Raw genomic sequence first — 16,814 nt, 5'->3', positions numbered from 1 at the left:
AAAATAACTAGTGTTTACAGCTGCAGGCAGTGAGGCCGCTGTCACACACATACACACACACACACACACACACACAGATGGAGTAAATATCCAAGCAGACAGTCATCATGCAGAGAAAAAACACATACGCACAAATATAAAATAAGAGTTAAAAAAAAGTCTCGCAGGGAAAACTGAAGAAGAAGATTTGTGTTGAATCGTGAGGTTCACCAGTTCTAGCTGCTGTGAAGGATTTGTAGAGGATTTCCCAAAGAAGCAGCTGTGTGACGAGGGTGAGAAAAGGTACAGTAGCCGAGGTGGGAGCATCACGCTGACAGCACTTTAAACTGTGAGCTAATTGTGACTTCCAGGATGCCGGCAAAAGCAGGTACTCATAAAAAAACCCCCAAATAAATAAAAAAAAAAAAACAACTGCAGTAATTAGCGGCTGCTGTTAATTGATAAGAGAGTGCTAATTGTGAAGGTGTGAGAGAGCGAGAATGGGAAAAGTAGATTATCTGTTAGCTGCAGGCTGGGCAGGCGGCAAATAACAGAGACGGGAGAAAAATATGTGTGTGAGGAGGAGGGTGTGTCGATAATGTTTACCTGCAGTGTGGAGCGCTGATTTTTCATTTGAGCTATTTGTTTGTACTTTAATTCATTCATTGATTCTGTCTCATTCTGCATCTCTTTACGAGCCCCCCCCCCCCCCCCAAAACATCCAAACCGTAAATTTTTACATTTTTACGCTAAGTCTAGCATCCATTTGAACATAACCCGAAAGTGCTTTCAGTTATTCTTAAAAAGAAATCTTTAACTTAAAATTTCAGGGAAATTATTCTAATTAATCTGAGATATTTTTATATTATATTATATTTGAGGGAATAAAGCTGTTAATACATTACTAATGCTTCCTGTGAATCTGGGCAGCCACTGATACATTTGTAGTTCTTTCCGAACCAGTGCAGCCCCTGAAAAACTACAAACTATTTCTTCTGCATATACAGGCTCTGCCTAAGCTTAAAACTTTGCCACCAGTAGCTAAAGTTACATCCTAATTAGTGCGGAGGATGTTATGGACCAAAATACACTATACAGTGCTTTGGTCCACTTGGATACAGAGAGGCTCTAATTGGAGTCAGTGCATATACAGCTGAAGACAAAAAAGCCCAGCGAAGTTTAAGGAACTGCGACTTGCAAGCAGCGCACTGAGAGCACGCGACTCCAAAATCAAGAGGACTCACTTGTCTCTTAATCTGCATTCATTCTGCTATTCCAGCAGTTCAGACTGATCGCTAATCAACACCAAACATGGCATAAAATACTCTGAGTGCAGCTCATCTAGTGGAAAAAGACTTTGTTGATTTGCAAAGCTTGTTGTCCACTGTGGTTTGATTAATTTGACTTTATGATCCTGTCTCAGGAAAGGTAAACAGAAGCTGTAATCAGAGAGCTGCAGGGATCATGAACAAAGACCAGTTGGAAACACTTTGCTGCTAATGAAAGAATGTGTTTCTAAAATAACAAGTAAACATTCACCGAGCAGCTTCATTAAACTGTCAGCTTCCTTTTTGTTTGCCTTTGGCACATGAACAGCACAAATCCACTTACTTTATAGAGTTGTATTGCTTAAACGTTTGCCCTGAAGAAATCTGACCTGTGAGCATTACGTCACGTGAGCATTCAGGTGATTGAGTCAACGTGATGTTACTGCAGACATACCACAAAGGAGTAGAGGTGCGAGGAGCGAGCTCGGAGTTCTGGTCTGCATTCTCCGACACACAGCTGGACCGGCCCGGGTCTAGTGTCGGAAAGCGCCGGATCCATCTCACATACGATCCTACAGGAAACACAAACACACATATCAAGATCACAGGACAGACATACAGAGTTATCAGAATACCCCACAGCTGTGCTGACAAGTTCTGATGCAACTGATAATGAACAAGTCAGGTCATCAATCAACATCTGCAGCAGTCAGAAACCAAGAGTCTGCTAACGTCAGAACAGCTGCAGTGTGACCTTTCCAATGATTGGATAATGGAACGAAGCATGCAAGAAATGCTTAAAGCTACAGTGGGCGACATTATTTATATATATATATATATATATATATATATATATATATATATATATATATATATATATATATATAATGATGATCACTGCATGTCATTGAACTTTTCCTTAAAAACAAAATGCATCTGCTCCGTGTCGTAAGTCAACTCTTTGTATTAGGTAAGAAAAAAAAAATCAGTCAAACAACCAATTTAGGTGAGGTTACAAGAAGTAGCCAATCACAATGACGATTAGGTTTCAGGCTGTTTGTAATGTATGAATTCATTCATCATTTGGTGGGAGGGGCTTGAGAGGAGTGACACGAGGAAGCAGAGGGGGAGGTGGAGGGTTCATGTTGGGGCGCTGGTGGAGCTCACTCAATAGAGACCCCAGACCTTTCAAAGAAAACTGTTTTTAAAGTTTGGTATGGCTTTTTAATAGTTACTACTTTGTTCATTACACTCAATATGGTGAGTTATAGGAGGCTGTGCTGGATCTGGGCTTCCAGTGGCTTTTTTAAATTAACTTTCGGCTCAGAAGTTTGCCTGTATGTTTGAATGCTTGAGCGAAGTTGGGTGAAAGTAATCAAAACACTTCTCTGCTCGATATCGATTTATGCTCCACTCTAAATGCAATCCTCCTCTGTTGTCTCACTCATTTCATTACGTGAAACTTCCAGACATCGACCACCGAGCGCCCCCACCCTCAACCCCCCACCACGACTCACTTTCTTCAAAGAGAGACCGGGGCTCTCCTCTAGAACCCACCCAACCTCGAACCCCATGATGTAAATTTCCCTACAACAACCGTGCCCTGCCGTGCCAGCGTGGTGCGACAATTGTAAATCACATCAGAGGGATCGATGCAGCTTTATCATAGCACGCGATCGGGTGTCACCGTGCCAGGTGACTAGATCAAATGACATAATAAAACGTGGACGTCTATTGATCGGTGGTGCCAGGGGGTAATAAAGTACAAGAGGCAATTGCAGCGTGAAAAGAGAGATGGACTATATGTTGTGAGGCAGATGGCAGGGGCAGGCGGGAGCAGAGCAGACATATTATTTCTCCGGCACTGATCGTCTGAATTACAACAAATGACTGTGGGAGTTTGTCGAATGAACGATGTGGAAGAGAGAGGCTGAAGGAGGATTTACTCGCTGACTGAGCTGGTGTTTTATTCTCAGTAGGTCAAAAAGAAACCCCACTTATATTCCCACCTGAAGGCCTTCTCTTCCCCGTCCTTTGTGAAGCTGCATACTTTCATGGAACTATTTTTCAAAACTGAACATTCAATTGAAGGTTCTCGCTCTCTCCGTCAGTAGTCCTTTCCTAAAAAAAACCCCTCAGACACTGGATTCTCACTAATGAGGACTCAATTTGGGCCACTTTAAAAATACTGCAGAAAAGTAAAAGCAGTATAAAAAATGTACTTTCAAACTGCTGAGAAACAAAAAAACTGGAGACTTTTTCTTCAAAGCAGGAGCGGCCTTCAAACACTCGCCAGAAATAGTAACATAAAAGATGAATAAATATGTATGTTTTCTCTATTTCTGTGTCCGACGTAGTTCATCGAGAGACGACCGAAGACTCGAAACAAACGGCTAAAGTCCTGCATATGATAACCAACCGAAGTCCAGCACAGAAGCTCCTCCTGCAGACTCCTTCGACGCAAGCGTCTCACTGTTTATACATTCTGGCCAGTCCACTATGAATCCATGCAGTATGAATGAATCCATAGCTCGTCCTCTATTTGGATTAAAGTGCTGTCAGATCAGTGCGCTGCTGATAAATTGTCCCCTACAGCCAAGTGGCACATAGTGAGTTTTAATTACAACGGGTCATTAAAGAGCAAAGAACACAGTGATACTGTACTCGACATCATCTCCGCTGCTCAAGAACAAACCCAGGAAGAGAGAGAGAGCCTGACTTCATTGTACATGTATGAAAAAGGATGTATCACATGTATGTTTGAGGGTAGATGTGTGGTACATGATCTGTATCAGCACCATAAGAGTGGCAGTACTTGTGTTAGCGTGAAGCTGCAGTGCTGAGCTGTTCTCTTTCTAGGGGCAGAAGTAGGCCAAGGAAAGAATTAGGGTTAAAGGCTCCTCTGAGAGCCATGACTCTGATAGCCTGTGTGTGTGTGTGTGTGTGTGTGTGTGTGTGTGTGTGTGTGTGTGTGTGCGTGTGTCAGCTGTGCCTCAGTGCACAGCCATACATTTAAAAAACTAGTCCCTGAAAGACTCCATGTCAGCGGAGAGAGCAGAATTTCACACTAAAGATTATTTCAAAGCATTTGCCACCCCTGAAGAACTCTGAAGATATGACTGTATGTTTCCATAGGAAGATGGGATTCTGTGAAACTGTGCATTACATTCACTGTCACTGTATTGTACAGGATTTTTACACATATTTTCCTTATAGCTTATTGGTGTCCATGGTGAATCATTGGACTTATAGTGGCTGCATGATGGAGGTTTTCATTCCTGCTGTATCGTGTAAGAAGGTTGAACTCCTTGTTACAGAAATGCTTCTCCTTGGAAAACAAAGTTCAAAACAATACAACACAATCCTTATCCGAACATTTCATTCAGATGAAAGCATTTTACATTCCTGCTGCTTTACCCAGAGAGGTTAAACAACTCTAAAACACAGATTTTCTCCCTCCACACACGTCTACTTGTCTGTAGCCGAGGGGGGAGATGGGCGAGCTGTGAGGCACCGGGAACGTTTCATTAGTTCAGGGTGAACGGGACAGGCTTTAACGTGATGTATGCACAGCATGGGACAATTAGGGAGGTAAACACAAGTAAACACACACAGCTGGTATGGGATTGTTGCAGACTGGATGAGCTATAGACAGGGACCTGGGTGAGTGTGCTGCAGGGGGAGGAGTGTCAGGGCCAGACTGTCTGGACCTGTTCCAGGCTTCATTAAGGAAGAGACAGAGGAGAAGGCTGCTTTTTGTCACGATGCACATTTATCGATCACTCCGTTCGCTGTTCTATCAGTCAAGATACAGAGCTGTAAGAGTGTTAGTAACTGATGTATTGCATGGCTACATTCCCATATCACGTAGGACGGCATTCCGGATATTTTGCAAATATTGTTGTTTTGAAATTAGGAGTTAAGTAACAAAAACTCCTGCTACTTCAAAAAAAATAAAAAATCACACAAAAGACTTTCCCCAGATTATTTTAGTCAAAAAAGAAGAATAAAGTCTTAAAATAAGAAAATGACATCTCAAAATGAGCACAGATTAATATGTGTGGACTTACTGTTCAGCGATGATGTAGCCGTCCTCCACAGGGGAACACCTCACTCCAGCGACCTCCACATTTCCCACCATGTCCGAGAAGGCCAGACCCAGATTTGTGCCATGGATGGTCACCCGGGTTCCTCCCTCTGGAGGACCAGCCACTGGGGTCACCTACGGCGAGAAAGAAATAAAATGTGTCTAGTGAGGTGAGATATTTAAGATTCTTAGTTCTGACATGAGATGGCTGATACAGGTACAGGTATTTTTAGAGAGAACACATCATCAGTGGTTGATCAGGCAGCCAACATTGTAATATATTATATTTCTTTTCTATTTTTCTCCTTCTCCATTCTTGCACAAATATGAACATGCATTTATTCCAAGGCTGCAAAAACACAGAAAAGACTGCAAACAACTCTCTCTCCAGCTGTGACGCTCTGCTTCACGTGCTGCAGAGACTGCTGAGAGTAATGCAAACTATTCAATGGAAGCATCCTCAGAATGTTTCTCTGCATAAAACGCAGTCTAATAAAATGTTTGGTATCTATGCTCTGTATGTGCTACAGATAGGGCTGAGAGTATTGCAAACCATGAAGTCGGAGCTTTGATTTCTGCATGAGAAAATACGATTTGTAACTTTCTCGAGTTTTTTTTATCAGAAAAAAATGTGCAGATATATCTCTCAGAGGCCAATAATTATATAAATAATAATAATAATGACCTAAAACATCGCCTTGAGGATAAATCGGTCGGGCTGCAATAAAAATGTTTACTCTTCATTTCTACACCTGTTTTGTAATGACATGAGAACAGGTTTTCATGGATGCTCGAGGGTACTTCTGCTCATGGTCCAGTTGGCTGTAAAAGCAATTAAAAGCTCTCCCACGTCTGGGAACAAGATATGAGTCATGTGTGCTGAGAGCATCGGTCTCGAAGCACAACTGCAAGCTCAACTTTGGCTGTTCCAACCGATCACAGGCATCGAAAGCACCTTTTCGCTTACTTAATATCCTTTACTTTTCTTCTCCGTAAAAGCTATCAAGCACTCAAAAAAAGGTGACATGATGATGAAAGAAAATGGGAGGCATTATTAACATTCTGGATCGGCATCTGCTCATAATAAACTGCCTTTGCCATGCACGATAAACCTAACAAGGGGTTATATTAATGCGTAGTGCAGACCCCCTACTCATAAAGTACAATATGGCTGCCCAGCATGACCTTGGCACAGGGTGGCACGCTGCCTTCTGTGCCACAGAGCCCCGTTGAGGCTTCGACCTGGCCTCCGTCCAGCCCTTTAAACACAAGGGGAGAAGAGGAGGGAGGGAGGAAGAGTGAAGGCACAGAGGAAGGAGAAGAAGAAAGACAGATGGAGTAAACAATACTGTTTTGGTCAGGCAGAGAAGTAAAAGGAGACAGAGGAGACGAAGAAAGGAGGAGGAGGGCGGTGGGGAGGAGGTGACTGTCACTTTGCTGTGTGGAGCTGCTAGAGTTGGGTAAACAATCAATATGCCATTACTGGCCATGCAAGCACAGGGGGAACAAACAAGTTGTGCCCGCTTACTGAGCTGCAAAGTTCCTCGTGACGACGACCTTACCCCTCCCTTTGCACCCCACCCCAACCCCCGACTCCCACCAGGGGATTGTGGCTTCCCTGTGGGACACCGGCATTGTAATCTAGATTCAGTGGACATTAATTGCTCTGGATGTAAAGTAAGTGTGTCACTGCGCCGCCTGCGGGGTCTGAATACATGAATCTTTTAGCACTGCTTGGGCATGCAGGGTATAGAGGGGGGAACAACATAATGGCTAAATATATCCATGTCAGGCGATGGAAGCAGCTATTCGAGTAGACTTAGTGATGGTTACGTAAGCAATGTACGAGTCAGAGGGAGAGGAGGGAGGAATCAGAGACGAAAAGATAGAGAAAGAAGTGAAAAAAAGAGAGAGGACGGAGGGAGGAGAAAGGGACTTAAAGGACAGGATGAGAAGCAGAGGGAACACTGATGCTACTCTGTACAGTCCAATCAGCCGTGATGGATGACAGGTGTGGCACGGACGGTGACAGGACCGGGGATGGTATATCACAGCCTGGGGATGCTAAAAGCTCGGGAGACCTCCTCCTTCCAACCCTCGAGGCTGAAATGGACCCCCTTCCCACGGTGGACCGAGCACAGGAAGACAGTCTAATCCATGCATGAAACCCATTTGACTGAACTCCCCCATTGGCAGATAGAGCCTTGATTCATCAGTGGATCATAGAAAAAGCAGCACTTCAAAGGCTCACGCCACCGATGTCTCCGCCGGGCTGAGAGGCGTGAAAGAAGTGCTGCTCTTTGTCTATATTTCTCACTCAAACAGAGGAACTTTAAATGACCCTCCTTTACATGAGATTGTGGTGTGAGCTCCGTTTTACCAGACACTCGTGTCTTTTGATGATCTGAGAGAACCCACCGCATTCACTGTCTTCGTTTCCCTTCATAGCTTTGTTTAGTTTTTATATGTCTACTTCTTTAACAATATACTTAAAAACCCATAAAGTAAAGAGCAAAGCAGTGTGGTTGTGGCATTTAAAAAAACAACACACACACACACACACACAAATTTCCTGATACACTGGAGTTCAAAAAAATTAAAGCCCCTGTGAGGAACTTTCCATTTGTGACGATTATGGCGCCCCTGGTGGCAAAGTGATACCTCATATTTCTGCACTGATTGGTTCTGAATGTGTTCCTGATTAAAAATCTCACCTTTGTTTTCTTATAACTGGTAAATATAGAACTCACTGTGAATCGTTATGGCAGGAAGCTGTCAGTAAAGGCAGTTTCTGCAGGGCTCTTTAACTGAATTTCCAGATGTGTTTGTTCACCACCTTATTTGCCTCTATGAAGGTTTATTCTCTGATGGGCCCACTGCCCAACAGAAATTTAGTTTTGCTTATGTAAATTATGTAATCTGAATTCGTCCTTGTACCCCGTGGCAGTGGCTACAAGTATTAAAAGTAACTATGTAGAAAATAATCAGTCTTTATGCTGATGGTCCTGTTTGCTTTTGGAGGTCACAAAGAGCTATGAGCATTCATTTCAGTCTATTTAAGAACAAAATAAAAAGTCCTATGAGTAGCTTTAAATGTTTTCGAAGGACAGAAAACGATAGGCGCTAGCTTTGCTAACAGTTGCTAATTATCTTTGTAGCAGTAATATTTTGTTTGAAGAAGTACTCAAACCTGCAGTATTACGGTCCAACTGTACAGTCATATCTGTGTGTGGGTGTGTGTACAGTATGTTTATGTCTTTCATCATCTTGTCTCCTTCAGGCAAGGTGACACATCCACCTCCTGTACACACCAGCTAGCTTGTTTGTCTTATAGCATGCAGACTTTGAGAGGGAAGAGGAGGACGGAGCCTCATTGGACATGCAGGCACACTTTGCTGCCCTTTCTCCCCTCCTCTCCCATGTTTTCACCCTGTGCTGCCACGCCGTGCTCCCTGTGTAATCCTTTTAAGGTCCTTCTTGGCATTGTCACACTGTAAATAGAGGGTTATTTCCCACAAAACAGCTTGCACATCACACTTCATACTCCTACTCTTAAGCTTCCAGTGGCATCATCTATCTTCCAGCTCAAGGGATCAGAGCACTGGCCACAATTTTCTTGGCAACAACCAAAGGAAAGAGCAAAGAGGGGTGAGCGGGACTAAATTGAGAACACTAGAAATAAAGTTAGAGAAAAAGAAAGGGACTCTTCAACGGAAGATGACCTGCTAGTTTGAGCGAAACAAAAAAAAACTATGGTGTCAGAGAGAAATGGCCGTGAAAAGCCCAGAGGGTGTCTGTCAGATTGGTGTTGACTTATTCAGCTGAAGTAATGGTGGGGAAAGTTGTGCTGATGCAGCCGAGGCTAAACTCAATACATACAGCGGAGAGCAATACAGCAGCCTGCAGGCTATGCAAGCCTAGCATGTCGCTGTAACTGCAGCAGCTGACCGAGCTGAACGACTTTCTCCAAGACAATTCGCAGCTACTAATATTTAATCACTACTATTCAAAATATACAATGTCAGCATTTTACTGTACATGCTTTATTACTAACCTTTGGAACAGACATTTATTGCCACGGGATTTTTTTTTATCTCCTGAACTTCTCGAAGATTTAGATTTCCACGACATGACAGGAGATGGATTTTCTCTTTCGGGATATTTTGCTTTCTCAATGAAATAGCCTTTATTACAATTTAGGAGCTAGCAGCTAATCTCTTTGTCTTTAGAGTCTGCCTGTGCTAATTCGAGCATGTCACATTTAATTGTGAGCAGCATTTAATGGGCTTGATAAAAACCCCACTGATCACTTGTTCCCAGAACAAAGTACATCCTAAATACTTGATGGGGCTCTTTAATGTCTTGTATTCCGCCAAAGAGATACAGCTCAGTGATGGAGAGTTGTTTTAGTGTGTAAAGAGGAGAAAACAAGAGGAAAAATAGTCATAAGATATGGGCTTTCTGCATGGATGAAGGAGAAGGAGTTTGGAGCTGAGAGCCAAACCAATCAGAGAAGCCTCAAGTCACCTGCTGAACAAAAATTGAAGGACATTGGCTTTTATTTGGCTGCCGCACCTCAGCCAAGAAGTATATGTATTCACACTGATATTAACTAGTACGATTCGGAAGCTTTAATGAACGCTGAAAAGAGACTACTCGGTGTAATATATATAATGTATATAAGTTGATCAAGTTTAAGTAGACTTTCTACTTTCCATGTTTGGAAGAGGCAAACCGTTACAGATCTGATTATTAGTTAACGTACAATCTGATGATCCATAAGAACCAAAGGCTCTGCTTGGACTGCTCAAAGAAGGAATCATCTAGATGTAGTAGTTTGTATTTACGGTTAGTTTAAAAAGAACCTGTTTAAGTGACGCTTTATGGTCTGTGGCTCCTCTCGTCGGTAGAAAGCGGGTCAACATATTGCGAGGTGTGCGAGCTATGTGGGCTCTCACTGTGCTCTGCTTTGTTCCATCAGCTGGTGTAATGAAGGGAAGCACTCATTCAGTACAGTGCAGCAGCTCTTTCAGGGTGACAGCAGTGAGCTGTTGTACTGTGATACTGACTGACAGGCCCATCATCCCTTTGCTCAAAATATCAACAATAAGCCTGCAAACACTGAGTGAGCGAGAGAGAGAGAGAGAGAAAAATAATCCTACATTTTTTTCTGTCCTTGGGAAACAGCTGGATGTTTATAGTCTATGTCACTGGGAGGCAGGGAGGCCTCTCTGCTGTTCTCTAAACTAATACAGAAGCCATGGCCAAAGCCTATTGAGGAGACGCCTTTCATATGCCCGTCCAACTCCCAGCCTCATTTGATGCCGTTCCCTGCGCTGTTAGCGGGGGCTTACATCTCTTCAATATTAATAGCCCGTGGTGGGAGGCACCGTGGCACTTAATAGAAACATTAATTATTCAAAAGGCCTATCTGGTGGTAGGCACATCTACTAATGTGCTAGTATGTATACAAATCAGCTCATGATGGGGGCTTTGGTGCATACAATCACAACCAAATTTATTAATAAATTCAGCCCACCAGGGGGATGTCTGCTCCTTAAAGAAACTGTAATCACGGAGAGACAGAGGGAGGGGGGGGCCAGGCAGGGCGCGGCACGAGCCAACACACGCCGACAACACCGCCAACCACTGAGGGAGACATGAGTGCGTCTGAAGTAAATGTGAAATCATTTAAATTAGAGCTGATTTGCCCCCCCCCCCCCACACACACACACACACACACACATACACACACCTGTAAACAGACGTGATTTCAGACGGCCCAGTGGGGCTCCGTTTCCCCCTCCGTCTTTCCTTCATCCCACCCTTTCGCGGTTCACTTCCTCTGCGCTGTCCTTTGTTCTCTCCGTTTCCTCACTTCACCCCACTCAAGCCCCTCCATACGCTCCTCACTCTCATTCACAATTTAAAGGAAAGATTCACCTTGCTACACCTTGACTGGAACATGAAAAAAAACAACTCCTTGGAATAATTTACTACATTTGTGTGAGAGTAACTTTGTTTTTACACTTGACAGCTTCCCGACAACTTCAAACTTGATGCATTGATTTGTTTTTGATTTTTTTTGGGGTGAAAAAATAACATTTGCAGTATATTTTTCCACTCCACCTGACATTTCTCACTCAACATGTGAGACCCTGCAGCTTCTGCAGATGGACAAACTGAAAAATCTCTGCCTTAAACAAAAAAATGGATTTTTTTGCCTCATGTTGAACCGTGAGCAAGTCTGCAAGCGCTGACTCTGATTCTGACCAACTGACACATGAATCTCACGTTCTCTGTAGATATTTGGGATAGTTGAAATGTTGTTGTAGCTCTTTTGGAAGGATCTCGAGGTGATATGAAGTGAACAAAAGCCAGGGGTTGTAATCAATACACCTTCAGACGATGGATGGATCCATGAATCAAGGACTACTGCACCTGAAACTGCTCCTTGTACGAGTTTACTTTTCTTTGCATTGGTTTGTAAAGAGTTTTTCACCAAATGTTATCTCAACACACTTTACTAAAGAGCAGGTAAAGTACCTTATACTGCTACAAAGACCCAACATTAATCCACCATGAGCACTGAGCAACACTTACAGTAGCTTCAGTTACAGTGGCACAAAAAAAACAAGCTACCTGAAACCTCGAGTAGAACCAGAAAAGGTGTCTGGGTTCGCTTTGACTATATGAAAGAATTCAAACATTTAACTTCTCCACTCTGAAAATAGATGCCGTTCAATGATGGTTCAAATCACAGACCATTTTGAGTTAATGTTTCCAAAACAACTGCAGATAATCTGACTTATTAAAATTGTGCTTCTCCCCCCCCCCCCCCCAAAAAAAAAAAGATCACCACCTGCATATGCAATCCTTATAGAGTCTATGTTGCCATGGTAACCACATATTGGGCTCACTTGATGAAAAAGGGGGCGGGGGTACTTCCTGCTAAATGCCATCAAGCATGTGCCGTAAAATGACAAACTGAGAGCATAATGGAGTTACACAAGAGCATAACTTAATTCTCTGAGATGAGTCAGAGATAGTATGCCTGGGAAGAGACATACACACACACACACACACTGAGTGAAGATGACAGACAGACAGACACACACAGTAATGCATGCAGAGTAAAAAAAGAATTTTTTTTTGAAGTATTACTAGAGCTCTCTTCTCTCTCGCTCTGTTTCTGCCTTATCTGCATCCAGGAGAGCAAATCAATTAACCAAGTCGTTAACTTCACTTTTTAATTGGCTGGAGTTACATGTGAGTGCGTGTTTGAGGAATAAGAAGGCAAATTAATCGATGCCGAGGCAGAAGGGGGTTTTCGCTGGGTTAACCACAATGCGCTGGTGCGTTACCGAGCCTAATTAAATAGCACCTCCTCCGAGCTTGTCTCCCCCGTGACAGCAGGCCTACAGGAGGGGGCTTGAGAAGTGGCCTGAGTAAGCAAAGGCCCACTTATGGGAAAACAAATAAGCACTTCCAGGTCGTGACCCTGGTGGTGCTGAGGTGGAGGACAGCCAACCACTGGGGATGCTGAGAAAGACAAACGGGGACCACACAAGCCCGAAACACACAATATATCGAAAGTGTCAAAAGTCCGATTCTGACTGCTGTTTTAAGGACGCAGTATTTACATCACTGTTCATATTCAATATCCTTTACTCTGAGAAAACCCTGAAGGGAAGAAGAACTAACATATGAGCGTATAACTTCAGTACACGATCACACATGAACACGGGGAAGCGCTCGCTCCTTTACCTTTATGCAAACAACAACAAGTCTCGAAATTAAAGAAAGCCTCCAAAAAAAAAAAAAAAAAAAAGGAGAAGAAAAAAAATACGAGCCAGGAAGACATCAAACAGCTACAAATCTGCAGGCATTAGGTGGGCTCAGCACCCGAGGGAGCCTCTCTGAGCCTCATTCGAATTCTCCTTGGGTCCAGAGGAAGACGGAGCAGAGTGGAGCGGCTGCTTCTCATGCTATAGCTCTCAATGACATCTCATTGTCAAGAATCCTGCTCGTCTCTGAAGTGCACTGCTGTTATCAGAAGTATTGCGTAACTGTTTTCATTCCGTGATCATGTTATCCGGGTTGATGAGGTGCTGCAGAGAATACAAAGCATGTCTCTCATTATGTAAGCGTATCTACGGTGTCACCACTGACAATGTGTTATCTAAGTGTATCCATACTTTGATACTTACTCAGTACCATGTGTAGCAAACAATGAATTCATTAAGGCTCCAGTGAAGAACTCTCAGTTTGAGTTGAGTTCTTTGTAGATGTTGTTCTTTACATATTAGATGCTTTTTTTTTTTATCGTGAAAAATCTCATCCTGATGAAAATCTCATCCTGCTTTCTGTTAAGTGTCACAGGGATCACTCACTGTGAATCTTTACCGCCAAAAATGTGAAATAAACGACTTTTATATTCCCTTCGCCATACACCTACCCACGGCGGTGAGTTGTAGGCTTTAAAAAATAAAACTTCGAGTCGATATTTACACTGATGGTTCCTTTGCTTTTGTCGATCATAAAGAATCATTTATTTTATTTCAGTCGAGCTCGTAACCAAGCCGGAGAACTCTTCACAGGACTTCAGACTTCTCTTTATTTTAAGCGGTAGAATTAAAATGAACAGAGTTTTTAACCATGCAGAAACCATAACCAGCAGGTTTGAGAACAAAGCTGCTATTTGCTAAAGAGAGAGAGAGAGAAGCTGTGGTCGAACGCCCTTTAGAGGGAGAGGAGCGACTGAGCGATGTTCGAACAGTGGGCTGAGTTAGACAAATAAAAAAGGGATTTTTTTGATTGTTTCTCAGCACACAGACTCTCGGCACTATTTCAAGTTGTTCTGTTTTGGTATCATGACAGCCCATAACCTCAGAGCTTTATGCTCCTCTTCACAGGATGAGAACTGGCTGCAGCAACCTGCACCTGAACCTGATCATAGCTCATTGATCGCTGCTCAATGTGTGTGGGCAGGCAGGCAGGACGGACCGACTGACAGAGGATTATGGGTAGTCACCTCGGTGATGCGTGGGTTGGTGCACTTGACGTTCTTGGTGGACAGGTTGAGCCAGCGGGTGGTGTAAGGGTTGATGGGGGGACAGTGGTGCCGCAGGGTGCACCTCCCCTCGCCGCTGCACCAGCCGCACTGGAACTTCCTCTCGGCCTTCAGACACATGCCGCAGCTGTCCCGCTGGGCTGCACACTTGTACAGGTGCACTGTGGGAGTCGTAGGAATATACAGTTAAACATGACAGCTGAAAAAGCCACACATAAAAGAGTATGTTTTGTTTAAGGTAAAAAAAAAATAAAAATGGTTGTAGCTCCCATATTGGATGATAAACCTCTGATTAATATAAAGTAAAAACATAAACACAGTCAGTATTTTGTCTTGTTCCTACCTTGGATATTTTCTGGGTTATCAATAATGAAGTTGCCGTTCCACACCACCGAGAAATCCACAGGAAGCTCGCTGATTTTCATCCCCTCGTACAGATACTGGAGGCCACGGAAGGCAAGGAAAGAGACACAAAACAGAGAACTTCAATGGGGTGTTTGGTAAATCTGAATTCCCAAGATTCCTTGCGGAGGCAGAGCTGTGTCCTTCCTGAGTTGCCCTCGTGTTACATCATGTCATCATCGGAGGGCTGACAAAGTGAGACACGGGACGGCTGAGAATGAAGGGAGCTTCCCCTTTGGCCTGCAGGGAAGCAGTCCTTAGCTGGCTCTCCTATGCCCTTAAATCCCTTCCTGAGTTTGAGGGTGGAAGTGTGTGCTTGTGTGTTTAAAGAGACTGAGAGAGAAACAGAGCAAGAGGAGGGGAAACTGTGTATATCTGGTGATCCTTTGGGAATAAACTGCATAAGTTAGTGTGTGTCTGACTGGAGGGCAGAGCAATGCTGCAGCCTCTTCAAGTGTAATAACCTCTGCTGCTTTAATGTCTCCACACGCAGACGCGCACAACAACACACACAAATAATGCATCAAACCATTCAACCTAATTTGACAAGTTCTGGGCAAGTATGTCCTAAACCCACCGAGCTGTTCTGGCACTGCACGCTGGAGCTGTTGAAGCGCAGGGCGGTGACTCTGTGGCTGACGCCCTGGATGTGGAGGACGCACTCGTAGCCTCGCTGGCCCGACTGCGGCTGAGGAAGGTTCCTGGCCTTCAGGGTGATGGGCTTCACTTCCCCTGCCGGGATCAGGATCTCCTCGGAGCGCACCAGCTGGGGGCAGTCCTGGAGGAAAGGAGTATGAGGCGGGGAGCACAAGTCAGTGGCCACGTCACCAAGGAGAACAACAGTGAAGAGGAGTGAGTTGGAAGAGTGAGCCTTTCTGCAGCTGAAATAGAAGAATCACCCGTTCTATTTGAAGAGCTCCTCCTACGAGCTTATGTATGGGCACTAAACAGCTAGCATTAAAGCGTTTCATTTGCATCTTGTTTTCTGGATGTGTGTGTTTGACTTTGCATGCTTTACTGTATTTGCTATGACTGCAGTTTTTTCAGCTTTTTGCACCCAACTTTAGCAACTTTTGCTTTTAAATGAGACGCCTGTGCATTGCAAAGATCGCTCTCTGTGATGTTGCTAACAGATCTCTATGTACCACCAACGTAGCTAAAGGAGCTGATTGTTGAACTTCTACCAAAGTACAGAAGTTAAACAGAGAAAAAACACAAAGGCAATAGCAAAGTATTTTATTTTCAAATAGGCTAAATATTGAAACCCACTTAAGCTATATGCCATTTGTACCTCCTGCATGTGATTGAGTGGGTCAGAGTGATCCTGTGTCATTGTTAAGACACGCTAAGCTCCACAGATAACAGAGTGTTAATTGCTGCTGCAGAGAACAAGAGACGTGAGTGAGAAGCGCCAATGTGGAAATAGAAGAGCTTAGATGGATGTCTTTCTGAAGACATGCCCCGAGGCTGACTCTGAGCTGGAAGACTGAGCAGGATGCAGCACGCAGAAGGAGAGAGACAGAGAGAGAACGAGAGAGAGAGAGAGAGAGAGAGAGAGAGGGAGAGAGAGAGAGAGAGAGAGAGAGAGAGAGAGAGAGAGAGAGGGAGGGAGGGAGGGAGGGAGGGAGAGACAGAGAGAGCGAGAGATAGAAAGAGAGAGAAAGAGAGAGAGAGGATGAGAGAGGATGAGAGGACGAGAGAGAGAGAGAGAGAGAGAGAGAGAGAGAGAGAGAGAAAGAGCAAGTGTTGCTGGCTTGATCATATGCAGTATTTGTTTTTGTGCATTAGTGCGTTCATTTGGTGTGCATGTGTGAGGTTTTTTTCAGTGTGTGTGTGTGTGTGTGTGTGTGTGTGTTTGTGTGTTTGTTCCACCCACCTCGGAGGCGTTGACTCGTCCCTCCTGGAAGGAACAGCTGGAGGGGTCATGGGTACACAGGTTGCGGTACTTGCACCAGTGGCAGCGGAAGGCACTGTTCACACATGACAGACACCTGCATGGACACAC

General features: G+C 44.0%; 1 protein-coding gene across 1 annotated transcript in view; it reads right to left on the bottom strand.

Moving 5' to 3' along the window:
* The window catches only part of plxna2 (plexin A2), a 188,986-nt gene that overhangs the window by 48,686 nt on the left and 123,486 nt on the right, over positions 1-16,814 (bottom strand). Inside the window, exons 9-14 of the mRNA XM_079360016.1 lie at positions 16,686-16,800; positions 15,387-15,587; positions 14,751-14,847; positions 14,369-14,568; positions 5,318-5,469; positions 1,702-1,819 (exon numbers count right to left, since the gene is read on the bottom strand). Of these exons, the coding sequence (XP_079216142.1) occupies positions 1,702-1,819; positions 5,318-5,469; positions 14,369-14,568; positions 14,751-14,847; positions 15,387-15,587; positions 16,686-16,800 (883 nt within the window). The remainder of the gene's footprint in view (positions 1-1,701; positions 1,820-5,317; positions 5,470-14,368; positions 14,569-14,750; positions 14,848-15,386; positions 15,588-16,685; positions 16,801-16,814) is intronic.

This window comes from Symphodus melops (assembly GCF_947650265.1).
Source record: "Symphodus melops genome assembly, chromosome: 13".
Taxonomy (NCBI): domain Eukaryota; kingdom Metazoa; phylum Chordata; class Actinopteri; order Labriformes; family Labridae; genus Symphodus; species Symphodus melops.
This window is presented reverse-complemented; position numbering and strand designations above follow the sequence as displayed.